Source organism: Eschscholzia californica, unplaced genomic scaffold (genome assembly GCF_041429995.1).
Source record: "Eschscholzia californica isolate CP2 unplaced genomic scaffold, dmEscCali1.0.p SCAF_2, whole genome shotgun sequence".
In the NCBI taxonomy this organism is placed as follows: Eukaryota; Viridiplantae; Streptophyta; class Magnoliopsida; order Ranunculales; family Papaveraceae; genus Eschscholzia; species Eschscholzia californica.
Genome location: NW_028238309.1, coordinates 46,293,019 through 46,314,476, shown reverse-complemented (window position 1 = coordinate 46,314,476; position 21,458 = coordinate 46,293,019). Strand labels below are relative to the sequence as shown.

The 21,458-nt window shown below is 35.9% G+C and overlaps 1 protein-coding gene and 1 pseudogene across 2 annotated transcripts; both read left to right on the top strand.

Annotated features, from left to right (window-relative positions):
* The first annotated feature begins 5,330 nt into the window (after positions 1-5,330).
* On the top strand, positions 5,331-7,265 carry LOC147558385 (protein CANDIDATE G PROTEIN-COUPLED RECEPTOR 7 pseudogene; annotated as a pseudogene). Its single transcript, XR_015234368.1, has one exon. The product of XR_015234368.1 is annotated as a protein CANDIDATE G PROTEIN-COUPLED RECEPTOR 7 pseudogene (transcript).
* A 7,528-nt stretch (positions 7,266-14,793) lies between these two features.
* Positions 14,794-20,934, top strand: LOC147558384 (calcium-transporting ATPase 4, endoplasmic reticulum-type-like). Its single transcript, XM_086660035.1, has 8 exons — positions 14,794-16,603; positions 16,991-17,060; positions 17,146-17,267; positions 17,895-18,176; positions 18,316-18,693; positions 19,350-19,459; positions 19,820-20,048; positions 20,134-20,934. The coding sequence occupies exons 1-8, from the start codon at positions 15,203-15,205 to the stop codon at positions 20,707-20,709; spliced, it is 3,168 nt and encodes a 1,055-aa protein (XP_086516161.1). The 5' UTR covers positions 14,794-15,202; the 3' UTR covers positions 20,710-20,934.
* Positions 20,935-21,458: the final 524 nt, after the last annotated feature.

The window sequence follows — 21,458 nt, the reverse complement described above, 5'->3', positions numbered from 1 at the left end:
AATAGGTTTATGGACTGCTTTTGCTCTCTTTGTTTCTTTTTGTTATTTATGTATTTTTCTTAGTTTTCATCGATGGATTCTATTGGTTCTGGTGCTTCGAGTGCTCCTGCATTGGTAAGGAAATCGGGAGATATGGCATGGGAATGGGGAGAATGTCGGGATGCTAATAATTTGAATTTAGTTTGGTGCAAACTATGTAACAAGAAGATGTCCGGAGGCGTTTATAGATTGAAAGAGCATCTTGCTCATAGAAAAGGGAATGTGAAGGGATGTGGCAAGGTTACTGAAGAGATAAAGAAAGCATTTCAAAAAGTCATGACTGAGGTAACAAAGAAAAGATTGGAGAAGTCTAGAGTTAGTAGTATAATTCAAGATCGTGATCTTTTGGTAAGTGGCGATATTGAAGAAGAAGACATTGAGTGTCAAGAGATTGAAGATGAAAGAACTAAATCTAAGCAACCTGAGGTAGTTGGTGGTTCTAGTGGAAGAAGTGTGAAGCGATCAAGTAATGTTAGAGGTCTTTTGGATACTGTCTTTAGTCCGCACTACAAAAAAATGAAGCAAAGTACGTTGGAGCAGAATAATCTGATTAAAATTGGATTAAAGCACCGAGCTTGGAAGGATTATGCTCGTTGGGTAATCGAGAAAGGATTACCTTTCAATGCTTGTGAAGGTGAGTTTCCAAAGATTTTTAAATTCTGTTGGTGAGTATGGAAGAGGGTTGCCAGAACCATCTCCCTACCATGTGAGAACAACCTTGTTTAAGGAGATTTTGAAGGAAACAGATGACTTCATTGAATCCTTTCGACCACACTGAAAGTCTTATGGATGTTCTATAATGTCTGATTTTTGGGCTGATGGAAAAGGAAGATGTTTGATTAACTCCTTAGTTAGTTGTGAGCAAGGAACAGTTTTTCTAAAGTCTATCGATGCATCTGAATACATTAAGGATGCAAATCTCATTGTAGGCATGATCAATGAAGTTATTGAAGATGTAGGCGAGGAGAATGTTGTTCAGGTATATATGTTAATTTTCATTTATTTTTGCATTCTCCTTACATCAATTAATAAACTAATTACTTTTTTTTTGTTATGTAGTTTATTACCAACAACAGTTCAAATTTTAAGGTTGCAGGCAAGATCTTAGAACAACATCCTAATATGTTTTGGACTCCTTGTGCGGCACATTGTGTCAACTTAATGTTGCAAGATATTAGTGATAAATTGTCGAAAATCAAGAGTGCTTTAAGTGAGTCTAAAGCCGTTACAACGTACATCTATAACCATGGTAGAGTTTTAAACTTGATGAGGAGGTTTACTGGTGGGAAAGAGTTGCACCGATCTTGCGTGACTAGATTTGCTACTGCTTTCTACACAATCAAGAGTATTCATAAAAACAGGGGTCATTTACAAATGTTGTTTATGTCAGATCAATGGACACAATCCGATTTTGCTAAAAAGGTTGATGGTAATAGATGTGCAAGGATAGCGGCTAAAAATAGCTTTTGGGATAATGTGCACTTCGCGTGTCAAGTGTTGGCACCACTAGTTGATGTGGTAAGATTGGTGGACACTTAAGAGAAACCAAGTATGGGATACATATATGAAGCAATGGTTATAGCATAAGACCAAATTAAAAAAAAATTGGCAGTGACAACATGACACGAGCCAAAGTTTGGGAAATTATTGATAACCGATGGACGGATCAATTTCATCATCCTTTACATGCAGCTGGTTATTATTTGAATCCCTCGATTTACTACAGAATAGATTGGGAAGTGGTTGAGACTGATGCGGTTACGAATCATGTTTTTCTTGCAATGAGTAAATTGGTGTCTGATGAGCATGCTTTAGAGGAAATGAATAATGAGATGTTTCACTATAGGAGTGCAACTGGACCGTTGGGACATGGGTTTCGAGGAAGGAATCAACAAATATTTACCGCGTAAGTTATTTTAAAATGTTACATTTATTCACTTTTGTGGCGATCTTATGGTTGTTTTCTTTTGTTACGGAATGTAGATAAATGGTGGACACAATATGGAAATGGACTACCTTACCTTCAAGCATTTGCTAAAAGAGTTTTAAGTCAGACATGTAGTTACACTTTAATCCATCTTATTTTTACCTATTAAGTAATAAGTTAAATACTTCTTTTATACTTGTGTCTTTTATTTTTTTCAGGTGCATTCAAAGAAGAGGAATTGCTTGATGCAAAGTAAATTGAATGATGTTGTCTACATCCAATACAATATGAAGTTGAAGATTCGAAATATAGCTAGAAACAATGTGTGTGGACCGACAAAAAATGATTCAATTGATCCAATTATTTTGAGGGAGGTAGAAAAAAATGATGAATGGATTATTCCAACTGATGAAGACCTACAAGATGTCGTCAATAGGGGTGATGATGTTAGATGGGAAGATGTTCGGGAGGTGCAAGGAGTTACGAGTATTGAGCGACGAAGAACGAGAAGTCAAATGGCTTCTAGTTCTTCAACTACTCCTACATCACATGCTCCGATGGAACTTGTTGATGAAGATAGCGATGCTGATATTGAAGTGGATGGGTCGCACTTTGCAACTTTAGATTGAGTTATTTAGCGTCGTTTTCTTTTGCTTTCATTTTCATTCGGCATTATGATGAATTCTAACTATGGATTGTATGACTATGAATATGAACTACTTTTATTAGGTTTATTTGAAATTTGATTTCTGACTATCATATTAGTATTTCGCTTTAAATTACTTTCGTCGAGAATTATGTTTGTATATGTTTGAGTTTTTCAGGAACAAACATTTCTACCAGTCGGGAATTTTGCGGGAACTTCAAACTATAGTGAAGGTAAACAAATACTCTCTTTATTTTCTGTATTTACATTACAATATTACACATGTAGAAGTCTCTTTATATGTATGTATAATATCATATAATTTTATATGTAATTATATATATATATATATTAAGTTAACCGATTAAATCCGACTGGTCCCGTTGTAGTCCCGACTAGTAGCTAGGCCCGGGTCTACCGACTAGTCTCGATTTTCGATTTTTCGAGCTTCGTGTCTACCTCGCAATCCTTTACTATTTATTTTATGGATGGGTTCTACTTAGCTTTGACGATACAAACTTTTACTGAATTCCTAACGAGGATGGAGATCTCCTACATTGAGCTCGGCGACACTTAGTATTCCCTGGTTGTTTGTTGATCTGCTCTGATTGTTCCGAACAAGCTAGTGTCAAGGATTGGATATTTTAACATTAGGTGGGTATCAAAATTACTCCTCCTGAAACCTAAAAAATCGTCGTCATAGTGCGACATTGTTTGCTAGAGGTATGTTCACTACGACGATCTCCAACATTACTTTTCTTTTGTAGTCATCATATCCTATTAATACTGAGAGTTATATTAAGGCTTCCGCTCAGATTTGATCGTTGCCTCGTCAAAGCTGAAATGAGGTGTATCGTTTCAAAAACTTAACTTCAATTTGGAACTTGTCGAAGCACTCTTTAGTCATGACCTTAGTTGAGCTACCACATTCTATCATTATCCTTTGAATAGATCAATTGTGGACAACGACAATACATTTTCCCAAATGATAAACACATGTAATGTGAGTGAAATGGAGGTGGTGGAAGAAGAAGTGAGAGAGGGATAAAGAGAATATAGAGAGAAAGAAGGTGCGAAAGGTGGTAGCAAAGGTGGTGGAGGAGTTGAGAAAAAAAATGGATGGTCGTAGGAAGAAAGTCGAACGTCGACAACCTTCTTAGGTCGAAGAGGGTGAAGTGAAGGAAAAAAGAAGGATGAAATAGAAGTGAGTTGGACAAAAAAATATAATTACAAAAATGCTATTACGATAGAACAGGAGGACTTGATAAAATTTGGGGGCCAATCAAACTCACATACAAAATTGAGGGGCAAATCGATCCGTTGGTCACAAATTGGAGGCCAAAACGAAATTAACCATATTCAAAAGCCAAAAGAAAATAGATTTATAAACCTCAAAGCCTGAGTTTTGTTGAAATATCCAAATTGGGAATTAATACTCTCTCCGTCCCAAATTAAGAGTCTCATTCCTAGTATCATATAAAATCACTTACTTTTCCATGAATACCCTTTCTTTGATATTTTTAATACTATATGATGCATTAATTAAGCTAATTAAGATATTTGACATTTTCCAATACAAAAGTTGGTTTTTCTTTGTAATCTTTTAACGGTTATTTCCCAAATAACCCCCAACTTTGTGACCAGCTTCATTCCTAGCCCCCTACTTTATCAAAAATACCTAGATGACCCATTTTTTCAGATTCCGTTATAACACAGTTAACTAGTCGTCATCTCTCTCTTCTCCTCTCTCTGCCACCTCATCTTCTCGCCACCTCATCATCTTCACCGGCGAAGGTCGTCGGCCGACGACCTTCAAACATTAAAAAAAAATTGTAAAAACTCTCCTCTCTCTCTCTCTTGATCTAGTTCATCAAATCTAGAGAGAGATTTTTTTTAATAAAATAATTATTTTTTAGAGAGAAAATATATTTTTTTTAACATTCAAAGAATGAAAATTATAATCTTTGAATTACTTCAAGAAAAGTTGTCAAATAAATAAGGGTAATCCTGGAAGAAGAAAAAATATGAAAATAAGTTGGATTACCAATATCGGACTCTTAATTTGAGACGGAAGGAGTAATAAAAATTTCTTCAGAAAATGAGGTCAAGACATGAACAAAAGACTTGTAATAAATACCACTAGAAGATTTACTTTCCGTTTTTGTTTCCTCCAAACACTCAATATTTTCAGCTTCTTCCTCTCCCACTTCCATCACGAATTCTGGCGACCTCCACAACAAATTCCGACGACACTTTTACCATTTTCGGTAACACCTATTGCTCTCATCTTCCCTTTATCCCTCTCTCTATATATTTCCGGCGAAGGCTAGGATCTCCTTCGCCGGAACCTTGGTTTATAGACGAGACCAGGTCTCGTTTGGTTGTATGTTTTTCGTACGAAACAGAAATTCGACGAAGGAGTTCCTCCCCTTCGTCGGAGTTAGAAAGAGGGAGGAGAGTAACAAGAAGAAAGAAAGATAATGGAGGGAGAGTGAGAGAGAGATAGAAAAAATAAAATGAGAGAGTGAGAGACAAAGAAGTCGTCGTCCAACTCCGACCAACGACTTTCTGCCGCTGATTTTTAATGTGTGTTCGATTCATGTTTTTTGGAGTTTCTACCTTTTCCCCCTAAACTATTCTTGTTTCTCCAAAGCACCTAGGACGAATAAATGTGGCAACAATATACATATAGACCATGATCGTTTAAATGTTACATCTGAAACCGTTTAAACCACAAGATTAAAGATTACGATTACCAGTGTCAGATCTCTAAGTTACTTCCGTCGTAGAGAATAAACAACTACCCAAGCAAGTGTCTCTCCAGAAAATACAATAAAAAATCGTATTTTTCTTCTTCTCCTCTCTTACAAAGTAAACGAGGAAAAAACCCGCCATTAATAAACCACGAAGAACATCAAAGAAAGTTGAAACCTAGAGAGAGAAAGTGAGCGAAAATCTCAATTTCGCAGAATTTCACTCAAAATGGAAAAGATCTCCCTCAACCTATTCTTCTTCCTTTCAATCATCTCTCTAATAATCCCTTTTTCTTCATCAGAGATTAAAAAAGAACAAATTATTGCCGATTCACGTCCAATGATTCTATTTGAAAGATTTGGATTCACACATACAGGTCAAGTATCTGTTAAAATCACCGATGTTTCATACTCATCTACCGTTTCTCAACCAGATCCATCACGTCTTGGCTTCTTCCTTCTCTCTGAAGAAGCCCTAATTCAAGTCATCATTGAAAGCGAACAAAACCCTAATTTTTGTGTTCTAGATAGTCATTATATTCAATCACTCTTCACTTTTAAAGAATTAGTTCCTCCAGAGAAGAATTTCTTTAATCAATCGTATCCTGTTACTGTTCCTAATGAATATAGTCTCTTCTTCTCTAATTGCGTACCAGATTGTCAAGTCAACATGAACGTACGAACTGAGATCTATAATGTTGATTCTGGTGTGAAAGATTATCTTCCTTCAGGTCAAACTCAACTTCCTACCCTTTTCTTCTTGTTCTCTTTAGCTTATTTTGTATTTCTAGGGTTTTGGATCTATATTTGCATCACAAATAAACATTCTGTTCATAGAATTCATCTTCTTATGGGTGGATTAATCTTGATGAAAGCTTTGAATTTGATTTCTGCTGCTGAAGATAAACATTATGTTAAAATTACTGGTACACCTCATGGATGGGATGTTTTGTTCTACATTTTTCAATTTATTAGGGTTACATTACTTTTCACTGTAATTGTTCTAATTGGTACTGGTTGGTCATTCTTAAAACCATTTCTACAAGAAAGAGAAAAGAAGGTTTTAATGATTGTGATTCCTCTTCAAGTTCTTGCTAATTTGGCTTCTGTTGTCATTGGTGAAACTGGTCCTTTTATTAAAGATTGGGTAACTTGGAATCAAGTGTTTTTATTAGTCGATATCGTTTGTTGTTGTGCGATTATATTCCCCATTCTTTGGTCAATTAGATCATTGAAGGAAACATCGAAAACAGATGGAAAAGCTGCTCGAAATTTGGCAAAGTTAACACTTTTCAGGCAGTTTTATATCGTTGTGATTGGGTATCTATATTTTACAAGAATTGTGGTGTTTGCTTTGAAGACGATTTCCGTTTACAAATATCGATGGGTTAGTAATGCAGCTGAGGAAATTGTTAGTCTTGCTTTCTACTTGGTAATGTTTTATATGTTTCGGCCAATTGAGAAGAATGAATATTTTGTCGTTGATGAGGAAGATGAAGAAGCTGCCGAACAAATTCTTCAGGAAGAGGAGTTTGAGTTGTGAAGAAATTCGTCACTCCAATTGGTTTCATTCTTACGTCTGTAATGTTCTATGTAAGAGGATTCATGGCTGCTTCCACTTTCAACGCCTTCTCCATAATAAGATCGAACCTTCTTCGGGTGCTTGGTTTGGGTTGTGAAATTGCTGCTTGTCATTTCAATGTTGTTCTCATTCGTGGGTATCAAGTAAGTTTTGCTTCTCCTTTTTTTGGAAATATGTTTTAGTATCACTTGTTCTTTTAGCATTTGCTTGGTAGTTGGACACTTCTTAAAGTTTTAGTTTGTTTACTTGTTTCAATGAATAGTTCGAGAACATTAAAGATAGAAATATAGTGTTTAGAAATGAATTGCTATATTACCATATTGGTCTCATTTAAGCATGATCATAATCTCGTGTAGCGGTGTAGCCAATTGTTTCTTTTTCATTTTAGATTAATCACTTGTGGGAAATAATATGTGAAACATTAAAAGGACACTCATAGGTATAGCTCTAGGAATTAAGCTTGATAAATTTCGGGTCGGACAAGAGATCTTGACTTTTTGTGTGAACTATGATATTTCAAGCTATGCTTGTACTTGCATTATTAGTAACATGTTCGAATCTTAAGAATAAGTGGTTTTATTAGAGAAATCCGGAGAAACAGTTTAGGTTTAAGAAATGTTCGGCCAAATATGGTGATGATCGCTCAGCAATGGGAGAGGTATAACCAGATAGGCGAGAAGTGCGAGATCAGGCACTTAGTGGATCATGTTGATCAAGTAGATATTATAGTTCCACGATGAACAGTTTGGAATGTTCAATAAAAATGTTTTCTCATAGCTTGCCAGAAGTGAAGGAAGTTAGCATACTCAAGGTGAAAGTGCTGTTAATTCTTTAACTGACCCAACCCTGTTTGCTCCTAGAATTATACATAGGTCTGTCATGTTCTAGATATTCACGATCAAGAGGTATTGTTTTGAATTTTCTTTCCGGTATGCCCTGAAAAGCGAAGGAAAGCTAGAATGCCAACAAACATCTATTATCGAATTAAGTTGACCAAATGGTACCGTTCACAACTTGCTACCTAGTTACGTCTTATTCGCTTCGTTTTTTGGTCTATTTGATGCTTTCATTTCAAATTATAGCAGTATCATTTACATCTCTGAAATTTCAACCGATGTTGATGCCTAGTGAAGTAAAAAAAATTCATTGTTTGTTGTATTTGGCAGCTTGAGTGAATCATTCTAGTTAAATATTGATGTTTTGAAAATCATAATGGGAGATCCAACAAAATCAATTAGTCACTAAGACCCTAATTATGACTTGTTAAAGGAAAGTTTGGAGGATTTAATCATAAAACAATTTGAGTACTTGTGTCACTGCTATGGTTGTTTTGTGGGAGGAAAATGATGAAAATGTAAATTGTACATATTGAGTGGATTCACATATAATACAACTCCAAAACATATTTGATTCCCACACTTAGCAATAAGGAGTGGAAGACCGAAGACCCATGATTGAACAACACGTTTATTAAAAAAAACGTCTGAAATTTGGAAACTGGTACAATCAGAGAGAAGAGTTCAAGTGTGACTTGCTAAAATTAGAAAGAATTTATGATTTATCATGTGCTCTAAATCCTTAGAACATATGGTAGAGAACCTCAAGTGAAGAAGGCCTTAGCTTGGTTAATGTTGTGAAGTTAGCTACTATTAAGCACCTTACCATTTCTTCTTCAAAGAAACTAACACCCTACCAACTAAATCTTATACTAACCATTGTTGAAGATTACCGACTTCTAACTAATTATGCAATAATCTACCACCACGTGGGGCATTTTGGTTACCCGTCTATGAGGCGATGATGTTTATCTATATAATCTTCTCTTTATATATTAATGAGGTTAACCGTCCAAATTACGTCATCCTAAGGAAAGAGTCCAAAGAGTGTTTTTTTTTTTATAAAAGGCATGACATAGGATAGGAGTTGTCTAATCCAATTCATAATTATGCTTTAACCCAAACATATGCATGCATTAGAAAACAGAAAAATACAAATCTAAAGGAGAGTGATAGAAATGCTCAAAACTAATACTTCAAAATTCTCAAGGGGAATTTTATTCATATAGTCTTTTATAGTCATATACCAAACCCTAGGGGAAGGGTTACCTACATACTTCTTGAGCTTTGCAAACAAACTTACTTATTCAGCCAACAACCTTAATATATATACAAAAGAAAAATATTTTCCTAGTTTTCGGTTGATGTTCATTATTATTTCTTTTTGTGTGTATTTTTTGGTGAAATCTTTTTACATTGATCAATCTATATCTAAGATAACAATTTTATAAAAAATAATAGTGAGCACCCCTTCTCTTCCAATTGAATAAACTTATCAAATAATATCTTTGTAGAAGAGAAAAAAATATATATATTTAACCTTTAGTATCCACAACATCAACACTGGCAGTGCAGGTAAGCAATCTATGAAACAAAGAAAACAGAGCAGCAAAATACTTCCTTCTAATTCCACCATTATTAACCTTAACTTTCTTCATCTTCCTCCTTTGATCATGAAAATGATGAACAACCCTTACCCTTCCTTTAACTTTTCCAAAACATTTCTTAGTTTTTTCCTGCACAGTTTCTTTCTTTGAAAATCTATAACTTCTCAGATAAATCTGCCGGCAAGAAATAGAATCTACCACTTTTGGTGAATTCATCTCTTTTTGGATGCTACCCTTATTATGGATTTTTGAAGTCATAGACTTCATGAATTCTGTGTCGGATTCCGGCCACTTGTATACATTCATATATGTAGCTCTCATAGGCAGAGTACTAGTTTTGATGTCATTTACACAACTTGATATACTGTTTCTGGTATTCATTCTTCTTCTTCTTCTTTTCTTTGATAAGTTCAAGGTGGGTTAAATTTTTGGCAATACAGGGGAAAGTTTAAATTTGTAGTGAGAAATGAAGAAAGGTATGAGAGAGAGAGAGAGAGAGAGAGAGAGAGAGAGAGAGAGAGAGAGAGAGAGAGAGATGTTTGAGTGAGGGACTCTGTTCTTTATTTTCTTTTCTTTTTTCTTGAGTGGGTTTAGGTGTATTTGGGTGTTAATGAGAAACAATGAATCATTTAACATAATTAGTTATGACTGTTTATTCCATTATTTTATGTGGTAGTTGTTAACCAAGAGATAGATTGAAAAGCAAATTGAATATATTTTGATTGATGGATATTTGAGAAGTTCCTAATTTGATTAAATTTTCCCAAAATATAGAACTATTTAGATCACTTTGTTAGGTGGGTTCATAAACAACATACAATACGTAAATTTGATTGTGAAATATTATTAGGTAGATAAACAACATAGAGTGTGTTGAGTTGGTCTGGGCTAGAACACCTATCGATAATACGTAACATATTGATGCGAGTTGTGGTTTAAATCTAGAGATTGAATAGTGATTCCCATTTCACTATTTTCGGTTATCATATTCGACAGCTTAGCCCAAGGTACTGGAGAACATGCACCATTTGCGACATAAGTTCGTGGAGTTGCACGCGATGAGCTCCTTAAGCGGAAAAAGAAGTGCCTTTAGAACTTGCACAAAGAAATACTATGAAGCCCAACACCTTTGTTAGGCTTCAAAAGGTAGGCCCACTTGGCTCCAAGAAGTAGGCCCACTTAGCTCGAGAGCAAGCCCATTGTAGATGTCAATGGGGGGAAAATACGACAACACAAGTTAGAATAGAAGTGAGAGAACACAACAAGACAACAATATAAAGTAAGGCCAATTACTAGTAGCCGTGCATCTACTTCGCAATGCGGAGGTCTTAGGTTCGATCATGTGGAAGTGCAAATCCAAGAATATTGAACTTTGCTATAAATAAAATAGTTTATGTGGTCTTTTTAGGCGATTTAACTCGTCGAGCTTTAGGTCAGTCGTAATTAGGCAGTTATCGTGTTTATCACATCGTATCGACATATCATGTAATGACCATTGTAGTCAATATTCAAAGAAAAAACAATTTAAAGTGAGAGTTTTCCTCCATTTTATTCTTCTTTACCATTTCCGTTCATTTTTCCAAAAGATTTAATATTTCTCAGAGGGGTTGGGCAAAAGGCCCAAAATCAGCCCAACAATATGTATCAGGCCCACTGCAGATAAAGAATGAGGGGCAGGTCCAAAAAAGTCAGGCTAGGGGTGGAATTTCCGAAACACCCTTATTCTTTTTGAAATTTACGAAACGACCATCGAAAAATTCCCGGGAAATTCGAAAATTTCTGACAAGTAATCTGACACGCCTCCCATCAGACTGTGTACTTTCCATAAATTCACAAAATTGCCATCGAAAAATTCCCGGGAAATTCGAATTTTTTTGGAAAATAGTCTGACGCACCTGACATTAAACCTTGTACTTTCCATGAATTTACAGAATTGCCATTACAAAATTTACCAACTTGCCATTTTCGTTCTTTTTTCCAGATTTATTTCTTATTTCTTATTTATTTTCTCCCACACATATTTCTCTCTCCAATCTCAACAAATTTCGTTCTTTTTTTCCAGATTTATTTCTGATCTCTTTCCAATCTCAACAAATTTCTTCATTTTTGGTAGTATTTCATTGATTTGTATAAAGAAATTTTCTTGTGTACCGGGAACTATTTAGTGTACTGGTCATTTTTTAGATATGTACTACACATTTTTGTACTGGGAATTTTCTTGTGTACCGGGAATTGTTCTGTGTACAAGCCATTTGGTTATGTACTAGAAATTTTTGTAGTGGGAATTTTCTTGTGTACCGGGAATTGTTCTGTGTACTCGTCATTTGGTTATGCACTAGACATTTTTGTACTGGGGAATTTTCTTGTGCACCGGGAATTGTTCTATGTACTGGTCATTTGGTTTAGTACTGGACACTTTTGAACTGGGAATTTTCTCCTGTACCGGAAATGGTTCTGTGCACTGGACATTTGGTTATGTACTTTGATGTTTTTAGAGATGAAGAAGATAAAATGTGAAACAAATAAGAGTGATGAAGAAGAAAAATAAGAACATAAAACTTTTAGAGAGAGAGACAGAAAACTTTGATGTTTATAGAGATTGAAAGAGATGAAGAAGATAAAATGTGAAACAAAATAAGAATGATGAACACCCAAAAATGAGAACATAAAACTTTTAGAGAGAGTAAGAACAGAAAATTGATGTTTTTAGAGATTGAAAGAGATGAAGAAAATAAAATGTGAAACAAAAAAGAATGATGGACATCCAAAAATAAGAAAATAAAACTTTTAGAGAGAGAAAGAAAAGAAAATTTATGTTTTTAGAGATTGAAAGAGATGAAGAAGATAAAATGTGAAAAACAAAATAAGAATGATGAAAAGAAGATTTTTGGATGTATAAATAAGAAGAAAGAAGGAGTTGAAACAAAATATAATGGGAGGGATCCAAAAAAATTGGCTGAAATTTCGTCAAAAAATGGCGCCATTTTTGAATTTTCAGAAAATCTGAATGTTTCTCTGACATGACGTCATGTACGGGGAATTAATTGATTCGCTGTCGTCCGTCAGATTGTCAGAAAACACAGAAATTTCCCGTGGAGGGGTAAAAGAGGGATAAATAAAATAAAAACCAGGAAACTGTGAGCTGTCCTGAGAATTTGGACTGGGTTCTAATTTTTTTTTTGGGCTGGGGGTAATGCTTATTTACCCTCCATTTTTTGGGCCTCTCCCTCAAAAATCCTATTTCTCATAGGTAGGTTATAACTAGCTGTTCAACCGGACACTCTTCAATCGTGTCACCCATTTGATAGTCGGCAATGACCTAACATCCACAAAAAGAACCTGAATTTCAAGACCTTGAACAAGAAAATTAAATTTGGATTTGCAACCAAGAAGAAAACTACGAGCTTATAAGTATTCTATATTATTTGCTCTGCCTACTGTTCCCCAACTCAGCACAAATTGCACATGTATCGTTTATCTGTTATTAAACCCAAATAAAATGAATCCATGCTATTAGAGAATCTTTTATAGAACAACAAATATTTGTTCACAATTTCTCGGTGGCTTCTTATAAGGGGGAAATCTAATTTAGTAATATTCATAAAAGATTGGATCAATCACCAAATAGAGTAAAAGATTAAGAAAATGTGAGAAATGAAAGAAAAAGGACAAGTGAAGGTATGTAGGCCAAAATGATGGACAGAACAGTACAGATCCGTATTCCAAAACGCAAGATCCACTAACCATGGAAACACCCCACTCTTTTGCCAGCCACAATATGTATATAAAATAAACACAAAACCCCAATTTCAGAAAACTTCCAGATCTCTATTCAGATCTTTGCACCCTTAATTCCTTTTATTACACAATATCATGAACATGTATTATATATATACTGCCATTTCAGACCTCGATTTCCTATATATATAAAATTACCTTGGTTTTCTAAAGATAATCTTCGAGATGAGAACTGCGAAACTGCATATCAGTTATCTTTTTCTAAGTTAAAAATCTCTTAGCAATATAAAATATTATGAGTTACAAGTTGTTTTAATTGCAGAATGAATAAAATTGAAGTGTTGAATATTAGTTTGGTTGCTCAAACTATAAGCGGGGTCAGCTTCCCTCTACTAGGGTCTAAGATCTGAAAAAAGATTATCGTCTTTCTATAAAGTGAAAGCCCTTTAAGTTGAGTGTTGGTGTTTTATGGGATTATTGTGTTTCTCTTACTGGATGATGGATGATTGATGGTCTGAAATTTTTATGTAAACAACTTAGTACCTTATAGATACTTGATGCATTTATTTATTGTTCTTTTGGGTTATTTTGACAAAGATATTTGTCTGTTAAGTGATATTTGATATTTACCCACATTTTAAAAATATATTGCTCTCTGAATGGTGACTTTTTCTGTAATTGTGATTAAGTGTTTCTCATGCCAATGACACAGTGACTTATGATAAAATTACCTTTGTTTGTATCAACAACTTCAACACAAGAAATGTTACTGTCACCATCATTTACCACTTTGACCTTTACCGACCACCACCTTCATCGACCACTACCTTCATTGACCACCACCACCATCATCTTCTCCTCAACCGAGCACCATCACCCACTATTTTCATTTTCTCTTTCACCAATGACTACCATCATCATGTGGTGGTCGTTCGTGAAGAAGATAATGATGGTATGTGCAGGAAATATATATAGATGGACGTGGCGCGAGTGACGGCTGGTGAAAGTAGTGATAGATGGCGACGAACATAATTTGGATTGAGATTGTTTATGTAAAAGAGGGGTAATTTCGTCCTGGTGGCATATCTCAGTCGCACACACTAAACTTTTCACATACAAGCACACAATTAGGGGTAATCAAGGCAGATTTAAAAATTGGGACGCACACCAAATATCACACAAATAGTTAGGGCGATGTCTAAAATATGCCTTTTTTGCTTTTCACTAGCCCGGCCCAATACCCATAACCCGGGTTTTGCCTTCTCTGCTTGATCACGCACTAATCTCTCAATTATGGTCCTTGTTTAAGGCATACGAAGATAAACCGTCGATTTTATCCACCTACTTAAAATCGTAGAGTAGATGATGAGCCGTAACCTCCACCTAATCATAGAGTGGGTGAAACAAATAAAAAACCAGAATTGCCAGACTTTGGCCCGTGATATGATAAATGAACATGAAGGTCAATTTCACCCACATAAAGTGAGTATTTCTAATATCTATTAACAGAGTCCCACGTGTCTTTTTTCAATTGGCTAAATCGTATGAAAATGACGTGGTTGATATAATCATTGAGTATTTTAGGAAGAAACAAGTCCGTTTCCGCGAAAGAGAGAAAGTTCTTTTCCGCTCCTTTTAAGGAAGAGAAGAAGTCATAATCAAATCGTCGATGAAGGCGCCCTCACTTTCGATCTAGAGAGAGAGAGAGAGGAAAGTTAGAGAGAGAAAAAGATAACGAATACAGTAGTAGATTGTAAATCTGATTGATAGAAACCCTAAAAAATATCTCACTCGTTTATGCTTTTGTTCACAGTTGATGTTATTATTCCTTTCTTGTTCTCTCTGTTTTGTTCTTTGAATTGAAACTTCCGTAGATTCTTGGACAAGAGTGGAGGATTATTATTAGTATTCGATTTCTTTCTTTTGGTTAGGGTTTCGTATATTACTTTTTGTCAAATCAGTGGAGTATGAGTTTACTTAGTTGAAATTCATTAATTTTCTGACTATTTTTAGAGGAAAATTTCGTTGTTAACTTGACGAATTTGATTTGTGATATTTTTTTTTTCAATTTTCAATGGGGAAAGTAGGGCAAGATTATGATGGATCTGAATTATCTGATGAATGGAAAAAGTTTCCAGCTTGGTCTAAAGATGTTGAAGATTGTTTGAAGGAGTATAAGGTGAAGAAAGATATTGGTTTAACAAGTGAAGAAGTAGAAAAAAGGCGACAAATTTATGGTTCAAATGAGTTGGAAAAACATGAAGGTGCATCAATTTGGAGTCTTATTATCGATCAATTCAAAGATACATTAGTAAGAATTCTTCTTGCTGCTGCTGTTATTTCATTTGTTTTAGCTTGGTATGATGGTGGTGAAGGAGGTAAAATGGATATTACTGCATTTGTAGAGCCTCTAGTTATTTTCTTGATTTTGATTGTGAACGCAATTGTTGGAATTTGGCAAGAGAGTAACGCAGAAAAAGCCCTAGAAGCTTTAAAAGAAATCCAATCTGAACAAGCTACTGTAATTAGGGGAGGAAATAGAATTCCAAATATACCTGCTAAAGATCTTGTTCCTGGTGATCTTGTTGAGCTTAAAGTAGGTGATAAAGTTCCAGCTGATATGAGGGTTTTGAGTTTAGTAAGTTCTACTGCTAGGGTTGAACAGAGTTCTCTTACTGGAGAATGTGAAGCAGTTAATAAAACCAATAAGGTTGTTCAAGCTGATACAGATATTGTTGGAAAGATTTGTATGGTTTTTGCTGGAACAACAGTTGTTAATGGAAACTTCATCTGCTTGGTAACCCAAACTGGTATGAATACAGAGATTGGAAAATTGCATTCTCAGATTCATGAAGCTTCACAAGTTGAAGAAGATACTCCATTGAAGAAGAAGTTGAATGAATTTGGTGAGCAGCTGACAGCTATAATTGGAGTTATTTGTGCGCTTGTTTGGCTCATCAATGTTAAGTATTTCTTAACTTGGGAGTATGTGAATGGGTGGCCAAGAAATTTTAAGTTCTCTTTTGAGAAATGTACTTACTATTTCGAGATTGCCGTGGCATTAGCTGTGGCTGCAATTCCTGAAGGATTACCAGCAGTAATCACAACTTGTTTGGCACTTGGTACCCGTAAAATGGCTCAGAAGAATGCTTTAGTAAGGAAATTGCCTAGTGTTGAGACTTTGGGTTGTACAACCGTTATTTGCTCTGACAAGACGGGCACTCTTACCACTAATCAGATGGCCGTGGCCAAGCTTGTGGCTATGGGGTCTAGTGTGGAGAAAACTCGGGCTTTCAGAGTCGAAGGGACAACGTATAATCCTAATGATGGGAAGATACATGACTGGCCTACTGGTCATATGGATGCAAATCTTCAGACAATGGCAAAGATTGCTGCTATTTGCAATGATGCTGGTGTTACACAATCTGCCAATCACTATGTTTCAAATGGAATGCCCACTGAAGCAGCATTGAAGGTGAGAAAACTTTCTCCTTTTCATGGTGTTAGCTTCATATTTTGGTCCCTGAATTTTGAATTACAGATTTTACATTTGAAAGTAGTTAATAAGTAATATAGTTTTTAGAAAAATTATAACTTCGGTGGTTCCTTAGGGTAACAGATTGAATGTAATATTATGTCTATTAGCCACGGAAACTCTAGGGAACAACGGTTAGTTTATACGCCATGCTTTAGTCTCTGCCTGATAAGTTTAACTATCTCTTTTTTGAATGTTCACCTCGTATTATTTGTTGTGAGCCTCTGACTTGTTGACTATTAGTGTAACAGTTGTTCCCGAATTTTTTAAGCATGTAAATGTGGTAAAACTCCACTTCGCTGATATGTTTTCTTTTTCTCTTTCCAGGTTCTAGTTGAGAAAATGGGGTTGCCTGAAGGCTCCGATAAGCCACCTTCTGAATCGGTTGATGCCCTACGTATGTTGCAACTTTACTTAGCTGTTGTGATTTATTTTAACTTGTGTTAGAGGATGTTCACGATGGTTTCTGTCTATGTTTTAAGGTTGTTGCCGGCGATGGAACGCTGTTGAACATCGGATTGCTACTCTTGAGTTCGACCGTGATCGAAAATCCATGGGAGTTATTGTCAAGTCAGAGTCGGGGAAAAATTCATTACTAGTGAAGGTATTTTCTCCCGACTTTTTCTATTCAGAATTACATTCAGTGTGCGCGTGGTGACTGGTGAGAATAGGGTTTCTTTAGTTTCAGCTTCGCCCTTTTTGTGGTTCCTCCTATTCAAAAGTTTATCTGCAGAATTTGCTCTCTTAAGTTGGTGTATTTTCTCAGTTATTTTTCAGTGGACTACGATATTATTGTGTCATTATGCTTTATGCATATCAGTGACTTAGCTTGAGAAGCATATAGAAGATAGTATATTAATAACTAACTGATGGGGTGGCAGCGTGTTTTTAGGCTTCCAAAAGATGAAATATATTTTGAAGCATATAATAAGTAGGGACTCCGAACTTATAGAGTAGTTATTTAAGTAATGCTCCAATTAGTTTGTAGGCTTCTCACTGGATCTGCATGAATGCTCATATTAAAAGGCTCACTGCCCCTTTCATATATTTTTGTTTTTCGATCACATTCTTGTTCAAATATGTAAAACTAATGTTGTGATTACTGTAATGACTAACATGGATTTACCGGTATTCTTCTATCCTATACGTACTTTTTCTTCCATAAAAATGATTACCAGGCTTCTCACACTATTGAATTCTTCATAAGTCGGAAATGCATCTTCTGTCTCAGGGTGCGGTAGAGAATTTGTTGGAGAGAAGTGTTGGTGTCCAGTTGCTTGATGGTTCAGTTGTTCAGATGGATCAGAAAACAAGAAACCTGATCTTACAAAACCTTCATGAAATGTCTTCGTCTGCACTACGTTGTTTAGGTTTTGCTTACAAGGAGGAGCTCACAGAATTTGCAACATATAATGGTGATGAAGACCACCCAGCTCATGGTCTGTTACTCAACCCTGCCAATTACCCAAGCATCGAGTCAGATCTTATTTTTGCTGGCTTGGCTGGGCTAAGAGTGAGTATCTTGCCCCTATTTGCAAATTAATTTTGCTGTTTTCATTCCTTCACTGTCGTCTGATTCTGTAATTATCAGTTTCAGATCAGTTTCTTCATTGGGGTAAGATTTCTCATTTAAAACTTTCATGTTATTGTAGGATCCTCCTCGAGAAGAGGTACATAAAGCAATTGAGGACTGCAGAGAAGCTGGAATCCGCGTTATGGTTATTACAGGAGATAATAAGAATACAGCTGAAGCAATCTGCCGTGAAATTGGTGTATTTGAACCAGGGGAAAACATTTCTTCGAAAAGTTTGACAGGAAAAGAATTTATGGAACTTCGCAATCAAAAAGCTCATTTAAGGCAAACTGGGGGCCTTCTTTTCTCTAGAGCTGAACCAAGGCATAAGCAAGAGATAGTGAGGCTTCTCAAAGAAGACGGTGAAGTGGTTGCAATGACTGGTGATGGTGTGAATGATGCCCCTGCATTGAAATTAGCTGATATTGGAATTGCAATGGGCATTGCTGGAACTGAGGTACCACCTTTTATTTTAATTTTTGTTAGTGGTGTGACTGGTGTCTCATCAGTCTTCACAACTCAGTTACTTGCTAATTCAATTTCAAGTAGTAACTATTCCCCCCAATATCAATGTCCTTCCGTATCTTTTTCCGATGTACATACCCATATCGGTTAGCAACTGTGCCTTTATGATCATTGATAATTGAATGTTCCAGTTACAGGGAAGTTCCTTGGCTTACACTTATAATGGATATATAGCAGATAACTATAAGTCCATATATTTGCTTTTTAATCTGTTTCATATAATGTGTGAAATTTGTTTGATCAGAATAAATCTGATAATGTGCCTCCCAATGTTTGATTTCAAACGTTAGTATCCTAAAAAAGTTATTAGTTGTGCATCTTGTAGACTTAGTCCCTTAGCATGTAGCCTGACAGCCTACTTTCTCAATGGTCTTGTGAAAAATATTGGTTTTTTCGATTATATTTTACAGTACTGTATCCTACCTGACAGATGTTTGTATGGTCTTGTGATAATCAATCGTGACGTTCAAACTGAATGATGATAGTCTATGAAACATTTTGTCTTAATTAGCTTAGGCCTTAGTGTACTCATTTTTTTGTCGTCACTTTTTCCATGGAACGTACTTGTAATACAAATCTTCTCTCCAGGTAGCGAAGGAAGCGTCTGACATGGTATTAGCAGACGATAATTTCAGTACAATTGTTGCTGCAGTTGGTGAAGGCAGATCTATATATAACAACATGAAGGCTTTTATCAGGCATCTACCGAACTTGCTTATGTGTTCCCTATATTCATTTCATGAATCCGTTTTTAATATAGCTCTCCTTTTATAATGAAAATGTGTTTGCATTTGCACTATCGTCTTGGTTGATCTCGGGTTTCAGACCCTTTAACACGAAAACAAAAACAGATTTCTCCCTCAAATTGCTTTCGAACTTAAGATTTAAGATCTGATTTCAATCAAATGTTTTTGGTTAAGTTACCTGTAAGCACCAAAGCTGAAACAGAACTTTCAAACCATCTAAATGCTAGACAATAATGTATTACAGAATTGTTTTCCCTTACTGCTTCTAGTTACTCAACTAATGTTTCTCCATCTACTTTTGCGTTACTCAAGGTACATGATTTCCTCAAATATCGGCGAGGTGGCCTCCATATTCCTAACAGCAGCTTTAGGCATTCCTGAAGGTCTAATCCCCGTCCAGCTTTTGTGGGTAAATCTTGTGACCGATGGCCCACCTGCAACAGCTTTAGGTTTCAACCCGCCAGATAAAGATATAATGAAGAAACCCCCACGAAGAAGTGACGACTCATTAATCAATGCTTGGATTCTCTTCCGCTATCTGGTACTTCTTCACCTTTTCCCTTCCTCTCTTCCCAAATGAATGATAATTTGCTCATCTATTCTGACTAAATTTTAATCTGATACAGGTTATTGGGCTCTATGTCGGAGTAGCAACAGTTGGTGTCTTCATCATATGGTTTACACATAGCTCATTTTTAGGAATCGATCTCAGTGGAGATGGCCACACACTCGTCACCTATTCTCAACTCTCCAACTGGGATCAGTGTTCTTCCTGGGAGGGTTTCAAAGTTTCTCCGTTCACAGCTGGGTCTCAAAATTTCTCCTTCGACTCTAACCCATGTGATTATTTCCAGACGGGTAAAATCAAAGCAATGACACTTTCTCTCTCCGTATTGGTCGCCATCGAGATGTTCAACTCACTTAATGCTTTATCTGAAGATGGTAGTCTCTTGAGTATGCCACCTTGGGTTAACCCATGGCTCCTTGTAGCCATGTCTGTCTCCTTTGGTCTGCATTTCTTGATCTTGTATGTCCCATTCCTAGCCCAAGTTTTCGGAATCGTCCCTCTTAGCCTGAACGAATGGCTCTTGGTTTTGGCTGTTGCCTTACCAGTGATTTTGATCGACGAGATTCTCAAGTTCATTGGTAGGTGTACGAGTGGTGCAAGATCGAGAAAATCAATCAAGGCCAAATCAGAGTAAGAGAATCTTAAAGGAAGAACTGCAGAAGCATGATTGCCACAGGTATCTCGATTACAACTGTCATTTTTTCTGTAACAAGAATGTCTTTTCGGGAATTCCGAAATGAACTTCGATATCTTTTCCCTTTACATGTTTCTAGTTCTTCATGAAAACTCAATTTTGACAGAGTTAGTGCAACATATGTGAACAGTATTTCATTCTTAATGCTATTTTGTTTAGTCCTCACTTCAGAAACATAGCAAGATAATTTTTTCCATAAAATAGAGACGGCTCTGTTATGTGATGGAAATGATCAGATTCAACCTCAAACAAAGCTAGGGGAATGGGTTTTTTTAAGTCAAATCTGAAATGTGATTTCAGGTTTGAATTAAATAGAATTGGTTTTCAGAATGCTTGTTTTTGTCTCATTGTAGATGGCCCTTTGATTTTAGCTGAATTTTAGTCTACATGAGTCTGATAATTTAAATTTAGATAATGAGAAAAAACTACCAATTATGAGTGTGCAAGAATTCTCGTCGAAATTGATATCTAGAACTTAATATTAACTCATACAGTATAAGATATTCAATGCTTGCAAGTGAAGGACTCGGGTACCTACCAAGGAAATCCTATAACAAAGAAATCATAGCGTGTTTATTCGAAAAGCAATCCAATACCAGCAAGATAGAGCTCAGCCAGAAACCATGAGAGATCGAAGTTTTTGCCCGGACCGAAGCCACCCGCTTGGTTCACTAGTTGTTATTGTTATA

Bases quoted from the DNA above. Each gene is read 5' to 3' on its own strand.
- LOC147558384 (XM_086660035.1), top strand. From the start codon at position 15,203: ATGGGGAAAGTAGGGCAAGATTATGATGGATCTGAATTATCTGATGAA. The intron at 18,177-18,315 runs GTGAGTATCTTG...ATGTTATTGTAG, and splicing joins CTGGCTTGGCTGGGCTAAGA to GATCCTCCTCGAGAAGAGGT. The intron at 20,049-20,133 runs GTACTTCTTCAC...AATCTGATACAG, and splicing joins GGATTCTCTTCCGCTATCTG to GTTATTGGGCTCTATGTCGG.